Source organism: Natrix helvetica (genome assembly GCF_964273705.1).
Source record: "Natrix helvetica genome assembly, chromosome: 2".
NCBI lineage: Eukaryota > Metazoa > Chordata > Lepidosauria > Squamata > Natricidae > Natrix > Natrix helvetica.
This window is the reverse complement of record NC_138552.1, coordinates 47146646-47155056: the sequence shown is the minus strand read 5'-3', so window position 1 is coordinate 47155056 and position 8411 is coordinate 47146646. Positions and strand designations below refer to the sequence as shown.

The following is an 8411-nucleotide window of genomic DNA, read 5'->3' as shown; positions in this document are numbered from 1 at the left end:
TCTTACATTAAAAGAATATCAACATCATTTTCCAACTAGCTTATTGAATTTAAAATTAGGCAGAGTATAAACAGAAGTTTATACTTGCTGAAAAGTTGGTTTCAAACTCAACTAATAGAAGATCAGTTCGATTATTGTAAACAATTTTTCTTCCATCCGTTTCACAACATTTAGCAGTAACAGATTCAAAGAACAAGGAATGAATGTTAGGAATACTTTAAACATTTATTTACATCATTCACACAGAGCTTCAGTATACATCTAATTTACTAAGAACATACATCCCTCTGACACATGGTTAGATTTGGCTAGCTGGAAGGAATTCAAATAAATAAATTATCACAGTTTACATTAAAAAAAAATTGGCCCACAAAAGAATTTCCAAAAAAAAAAAAAAAGATCACAAATTAATATAAGCAGAAAATACCCTGTTGAAAATAGATTAGAAATTTAGTGCGCTATTTCCATAGGCTTTGACCTTACAATATTTCTGTATATACAAAAGGTACAGTAAAATGTTATTATTTATTGCAACAAACAAAGATGTCATAATACATTTCATATCTTCAACTCTGATATTGGCTTCATGTTCCTTCCAAACAGGCTTCTTTTGTTGCTCCACAATTGAAATATTTTCCCACAAGGCACATACTTATCTATAAAGAAAAAGAAAAAAATATAAGAAAAACCTGCTCACCCAAATTAAGAGTTACATATTTTAAAATTCAATATTCATAAAAGCAGGTTCTTATATTATCCAATGTGTTATACTAGCCCATAGTACATCGTAGCCACAGATTCATTTGAACCCAATCCTGCTCATTGTTTCATAAATCATGATTTGAACTTGCCGAAAGCAGATCAGTGTTCTCTTACCAATGCCATGCCTAGTTTGATCTGCATTCCTATTCTGTTTCCCATAGTGATGATTTTGATAGGTTGAGCTACTTTTTCTTTTTATATAAAGACAGATGCAAAGAACAAAGCAGTGTTGCTTTTCTTCTGCTACTTATCACTTTCTTGCCATCATCTCCCATTTATTTAACTTTTTTTTTGTTCCTTGCATATTGAAACATTTTTGGGAGGTATTTTTGACATTTGTTGCATGCCTTAATTCATTCTGAGCCATGGCCTTCTTGAATCCCTCCTTGCAGATTCTGGCTATTTGGTGGTATTCTGTTCTAGTTATGACCCCTTTCTAATTTTTATACTTTCCTTTCTAATCCTCAGTTTATTGCAAATCTCTCTGTGCAATCATGTTGGTTTCATCTGGAATCTTGTTTTTCTTTTTCTGTGGTTTTGTTTTTGTTTGAGCCTTTATTACCTCGTTCTCAAGCATCATGCTTTTCTTTCTAGGATTTCCATTCATGAAATCCTCCCTTATTTTTCTCATAGTTTACTGAAGTCAACTCTTGTAAAGTTTAAAATACTAGTCTGTTTGAGTAGCATCCATCGAACATCCCTTGCAACTGCTATTCTGCTTCAGATATTCCATGCCAGTTCTGACTAAAAACAGTATGTCCGCAAAGCATATATTGGTTTTTAAAGAATACAGACTTTTGTTCTACTGAGAAAATGACTTGCCTTTTATAAAAAGTATTAATATTTAAGCTTATAGTATTGATTTTTATGTACAAGACACCAGAAAGCTACTGAAACATGAATAAAAAAGGTAGAATACCATGGGAAATATTATCTATATTTCAAAACCAGATTGCTGCAAGTGAAAACCAAAGCTACAATAAACAGACAGCCTATGCTACCTTGGAGACTGCTGCTCTTAATATTTTCAAAATAGATTCCTACCAAGAATAGAACACAAGACAGAAGGCTTATTTAATTAAACATCATTATCATTTCTGGAACAGTTTAAGAAAATACAACGTGCAATAGCATAATAGCCATCCTCCTCAGCAAATACAACCATTAAAAACAATCAAATGCCTAAAATATTAACATGTATTACTAACTACAAGGATAAGTTTATAGCTGATTTTGTAAGAGTGAATATTGCTATCTAATTAAAAAGCTATGCATTTCTTATTCTCACTCATATGGTTACATATAATTGTTTGCTTCAGTTACAATGTAGCTACAATTACAAAACCTTCAGAAACTGCACAACGCTGCTCCAATAACCATAATCTCTAATCAAAGAGGAATATTTGAAACTACATAGTAATATACGCTTGTATAAAATATCTACTTTATAAACACATTCTGCTTGGTTTTCAAATGTGTCTTTATAATCCCTTCTGCCTATTATTTTACTTCCTGAAAAAGAGGTACTAACCTTCGAGGATGATTGGCATCAAACAATGTGTTATCATCATCATCATCATCTTGCTCTAAAGGTGTCAGCTCTGTGTTTTCTATGTTTGTGTCCAGAACACCATATTTCCGGGTCTTCCTGTTTCTTCGTCTAAGTCTAATACAAAAGTTACAATGTGTAAATCAGGGCTGAGGAAGACTAATGTGAGCAGAATTAAATTTGAACTTTCAGTGTACAAAGTAAAAATGAAACAATAAACATTTAAACAAAGTTTGTATTCTAGGTTAATCAACAATGAATAATCCCCACCCCTTCCCAAATTTTAGTATTTGTTCCATGGAAATACAAAAATATTAAACTAATTAAACTTTAAATATATTGTACAGTGTAGAGCATAAAGAAATTATAGAGATTTTTAAAAAATACAGATAAGTTTGTGAAGTATCAAGCACCCTACACACTGAGTTTTAATGGTACTCTCTTATCACCAGTTATATTCACTTAGTTTCATTTTTAACTACTTTTGCTTATTTTACTTCAAAAGTATTAAATATGAAGGTGAAACACTTACAATCAAATTAATATTTATTTGGCCTATTTATATTAACTGGGCTCTATAGTAATCAGAATGCCAAACTAAACAGTCACGCCATGAAGCTTATGGACATATAAAAATAAGAAAAACTTTTGTGGAATACTAAATTCTGAACTTTACCTTTGTACTGATTTATTCACAGCAGCTCTGAATTTTGTGTTGAAGAAATTAAGCCAACCGTAGCAATAATCCAGTTTTCTAAAATACTAGTTATTTATTTCTTATCAATGAAACATAGAATATACAAATATATACCGGTATTACTTAAGGTCTTCTTGGTTTCTTTCTCTCAGCAGCTCTTGAAACCTTATTCTTTCCGTCTACAAATGGTTTTTCTAGGCTATTTAGTATTCTATACAACCTAACATTTTACATTTAGCTGTAACCTGTAACTGTATGTGTACTGTGGAGGCTATGCTATTACTTTATATCAATTACTTTAGTAATCATGATAACCAATGAGTTAGTTCAAATTGTTTTCTCAGTAAGAGGCCATTTGCTGCCATATCAAAATAATGCTTTTTAAAAACTCCCATAATAACAATACGTAAAATGGAAATTTTACATGGAACAAAGACACCAGGACTATCTATTTGTAAAATTTATTTTCCACCCATTTTACTATGGGGTAACTCTAGGCGGCTTACAATCATTATATAGGTGATTATGATGATGTGTGTAAATTTATTGCCACCTTCTCTAACTTTAATGTCTTATTTAATCCCTTGTGTTTCTTGTATCATGACCATAGTAAATTTGTGATACGATTTTCAGAACTGGTAGGTGTCCCACTTCTTCATTCAATACAGCATTACTTGTGTCTCTCATGTAAATTATATTATTCAGAAAAATAAGGTGTATTTGAATAAGTTATAAATATTGTACAATAAAAAGAAATCACCTTCAGCAGGGAAGGTGACATTGCAAGATAAACAGTGAGTCAATTGCAGTTTTACAGCATGAATTTTGGGTTAAAGCAATAGTTGTCATCACTGCATGTTTCATTGCACTTTATTTGTCCAAAATCACTCTCAGAAGATCTTGTTTATACTGGCTTGTTGGCCTTTAATTACAATGGTGTCAGTAAGTCTGAGAAAGGGCTGCAATGATGTTGAACAAGAAAATGAAATCCCATGCACAAACTTCTATTTGCCTGCATAATAATAGATTCAACTTTGACTGCTTTATAGTATACAGGGGACTGGAGAGTTCTTGCAATGGCTCTCTTACTGCAGCCAACATCACCATCCCTACTTGCATTTTTAATAGTTTTTAGTGATGAAGTTTTTATATATTTATTGGATTTTTAATTATTGTGTACTGTCGAGTCACATTCTTAAAAGATGGGTGGCGATATAAATATGATATATATGTATTATATGTATGCACGCATTAAAAAGAACTCTTGCAGTCACTTTGAATAGTGACATAGGTGCTATGTAAATTTAATAAAAATATTTCTGATATTATTCAACACTTCAGAAAATAGTTATTCATATGTGGCTTTATAAATAAAACAAATTGTAGGAAAATAATCCCTGCAATTCATGTATACCATTTAGAAGTTTGAAAGACCCAAAACTAGGATAGCACCTTAAGCACTTATGAAATTTAAGAGTTGTACCTGATGAAGTGAACTGTAGCCTCTAAAAGCTTATATCTGGTCACAAAAGGTGCTATCATATTTCTGATATTATGGTAAATCTATGCTTTGTGTAGATAAATACTGAAGGAGCATATTTGCCACACTTACATGAAGAACATTTGAACAAAGAGTTTTCCCCTTGTACGGTACTACACAGCTCATTATACAGAAAATTCTGAAATATAGCATACCAATTTAAAACAAATATTCCCAATTTTCCCTAAAGCACATCTGATAATTTTTCAAAAATGTAGCTTAAACTGTATTTAGGATAGATATATTACTAAAATATATTCTGCTTATTTTGTGCAGGATTTAATAAAGTATCTATGGTGTATGTCTAGTGAAAGCTGACTTCTCCACCTAATCTCTTGGACACACCATGAAAAAGCTACTTTTGAAAGATCAAGAAATTCAAAAGTCTTCAAAATCTGAGTTAGCATCAACTCTTAACAGATCCCTTTAGAAGTCCACTCTGTATCTATGCAAAAGGAATAAGAAATCTTGCTCTAGAAGCGTTTTATTATGATCCTTCCATTTATCTATCTATATATTTACCTTCCAATGAACACCAAATGAAATTCACATGACCTGTGACCATTCTTTTATCCTTTGAGGATTTTTAAGATTTCAAAAGCCTTGTTTTTTGCAGCTAGCAAACACTTGAAACTAGGCCTTTCAGTAGCTCACCAGACTTAACAAATGTGTACCATTTTTAAATTCTTCCTTTAACGCTCTAAAAGCTTTCTTTTACTGCTATTAAGATAGTCGAGTTACACTGGAAAAAATAGTTATGCCAGTTTTTCATTTTCATTTCAACAGCATCCCCATAGTCACATAATCAAAATCTGGATGCTTGCCAACTGGTATGCATTTATGACGGTGGCAGTATCCCGGGTCATGTGGTCATCTTGTGACCTTTTAACAAGCAAAATCAACAGGTTAGTCAGATTCACTTAACCGTTTTACAAGCTTAACAACTCAGTGATTCATTTCACTATGGCAAGAAAGGTTGTAAAATGACCCAAAACTCATTTAACTGTCTTGTTTAGAAATGGAAATTTGAGGCTTAATTGTGGTCATAAGTCAAGGACTACTGGTATTTTGCTATGATCCTAAAACTATTCATTTCAAACCCTCTTTCCAAAATTACGTAAGCATTCCGGACATCATCTGTCACGATTCCACCACACTCTGAATTTCATCATTTTAACTACATCTCAGATCTCAGTTGCTATCAGTGCTTCTGTAAGCATTGCAGAGATGCTTATAAAAAGAGAGAGACAGAGAGGGAAACAAACCTAAAGGAGCAGACAAGATACAATACCCTTTACATCCAAAAGTATATGTTTGTATCACTGTTTTTTGGTCTGCATTTATCATAACACATGTCCATGTAACTCAGGAGGATTTGTACCACAGTTACTGTATCACAAGACATATAAAGTATAAAAAATCTGTCTCTTTTATATATCAACAGGCATTCTAACTGTGACTTTGGTTACTCTGCACGTTATCTATCACTTGCTAGTTTTACAGAATATTGATTTGAAATCATTGTCTCCTTGCTTGAACTTTGTTGAAACCCCACCAATCTTTGTGAGAACAGGAAGCATTAGACATCCATTGGTGTATTACCCTTTTAAACGTTTCTAAGAAGACATTGGACACAGCCATTTATCTGAAATGGCATAGGGTTTCCTGCATGAGCGGGGGTTGGACTAGAAGACCTCCATGGTCCCTTCTAACTCTGTTATTCTGTAACTGCATTTGGGTGGCCTGTTCTGAGGTGGTGAAGGAATGTCAAACCCAAATTTATTCTTGATGAATGTATTTTATTCTCCTTTTGTAAACTGAGAGCATATGCACCAAAGACAAATTCCTTGTGTGTCCAACCACACTTGGCCAATAAAAAATTCTATTCCATTCTAATTAAAGCTTCAAAACAATCGTTAAGTGAGCCACAAAATTAACCCTCCACACTCAGATATACGGCAAAAAAACACTCCACAATAAGCCGACCCAGCAAAAACAGGCCAGGAGATTTTTAAAAAATACGATTCCAAAACGATTTCTAAAGTTTACCGGAGCCAAAGAAAAGTACGTTAAGCCGTGGGGAGACTAACAAGGGAAGGAAGTGGAAGAAGGGACGACCCGAAGCAAACTACTCCGCTCTCTCTCTCGCCCCTCGCACCGAAAAACTCAGCCTTAGTTACGGTCCAGGTCCAGGCAGACGCCGCGGTCAGAGGGCTAAAGGCGGGGAAGGGGGCGGGGGCCGTCGAGCCCTTCCCGGGACCGAGCGAGGAGGAAAGGCTGAGGGGCCGCTCACCGCACGGTCCGGATGACGAAGTAAACGATGAGGGCAGCGCTGGCCAGGACCAGCACCGTGAGGGCGCGCTGGGTCATGGGCTGGTTGACCTCCGAGCGGGGGGGCGCGGCGGCCATGCTGTCGTTCACGCTCACGCCGCCGCCCCGCGCTCCTCCCTCGCCGGCAGAAGAGCCGCTGCCGCCCGGCGTCCCCGAGGGCGCATCCTCGACCCCCGCTGGCACGGCCAAGGCGGAAGGGAGTTTCGTGGTGGGAGGCTGGGGAGGCGTCGCTCCTCCTCCGCACAGCACGGCCGCCGAAAGCAGCGCCAGCAAAAGCGACAGGGGCGGCGGCGGCCAGAGCCGCCGCATGGCACCCAATCTAGGCCTGGCCTGGCGGTGCGCGGCCTAAGCCCCGCCGGTTCCTCGACGGAAGGAAGACGAGGAGGCGGAAGTGCTCATCTTTCCGGCGACTGAAAACGCTGCCATGGACGCCGAGCGACGCTACGAAGCCTCAGCTCCGCCCCCTTCTCCGGTTCCTGACACGTGACCGAGGGACCTCTGGCGCTTGCGCAATTCTTGTTGGTGCGGCGGTTGCTTTGAGATTGGCTTTGTGGGAGGGTGGAGGAAGAGCTGATAGAAAGTGAGGCGCCTTGGAGTGCCAGAAAGGGACCAGATTTGTATTTGCTCCCTGGGTAATAACTGTTGTCCCAACATTTCTATTCCTTCCTTCCTTCCTTCAATCCATCCACATTTGGATGGTTTGTTTTGCGAACGTCTATGAAGATTCTCAATCATCCACGTCATGGTTGTCCCCAAAGTGCTTTTTCAAGAGGCAAATGGACTTTCTGGTTTTTCTCTGAAGACATTTTACTTCTCATCCAAAAAGCTCCTTCAAAGAAAAAACAGAGTTCCGTTGCCTCTTGAAAAACCGCCTTTGAGACAGCTATCACTTGGATGACTGAGAAACCCTATAGACATTTGGCGATGCACTTTGGGCTGAACACTCTTCAAATGGTGTGGGAATATGAACGGATTTCCAGAACAAAATTGCAGACTACAGGAACCATATGCATTCAGAATTTAAGAAGCTTCTTGGATGAGAAGTGAAACATCTTCAAAGAAAAACCAGAAACTCCAGCTGCCTCTTGAAAAGGCATCTTTGGGATATTATTGTAAACACTAATATAGACGTTCCTGTTTGTATTGGATAGAGCACCTCAACATTTCCTGTGCCTGCAAGAATAAAGGATAAACCATTGTAGTAGTTAGATAATAAACCACCCAAAACAAATTTAGCTATCAGCCATGCGGTCTGTTCTATCTGTCCTCCAGTTGAGGAAGAGATTTTTAAAACAAGGAACATCAAAAGTTGCCTTAGGGCAGATAAGCAAAAGCATGAAGCTGTACTGTAATGTAGATTTCAGCCTGTTTTGGCCTTGATGTTTTCTCTGAATCCAATAATTTATTTTGTAAATCAAGGTTAATGGTGTAGTTAGTGTCTGCTGTGTGAACTCACTGGATTAATCAATAAACCAGTTACTGTAATAATGTGTATGCCACCCAACTCAATGATTTTGGGTGGCTCACAATAA

At 37.0% G+C, this 8411-nt stretch overlaps 1 protein-coding gene across 1 annotated transcript; it reads right to left on the bottom strand.

Annotated features, from left to right (window-relative positions):
* Positions 1-206: 206 nt before the first annotated feature.
* On the bottom strand, positions 207-7335 carry FAM174A (family with sequence similarity 174 member A). The gene is made up of 3 exons (XM_081941150.1): positions 6842-7335; positions 2294-2428; positions 207-656 (listed from the first exon to the last, which is right to left on the bottom strand). Exons 1-3 carry the CDS (start codon positions 7186-7188, stop codon positions 653-655), a joined length of 486 nt encoding a protein of 161 aa, XP_081797276.1. The 5' UTR covers positions 7189-7335; the 3' UTR covers positions 207-652.
* Positions 7336-8411: the final 1076 nt, after the last annotated feature.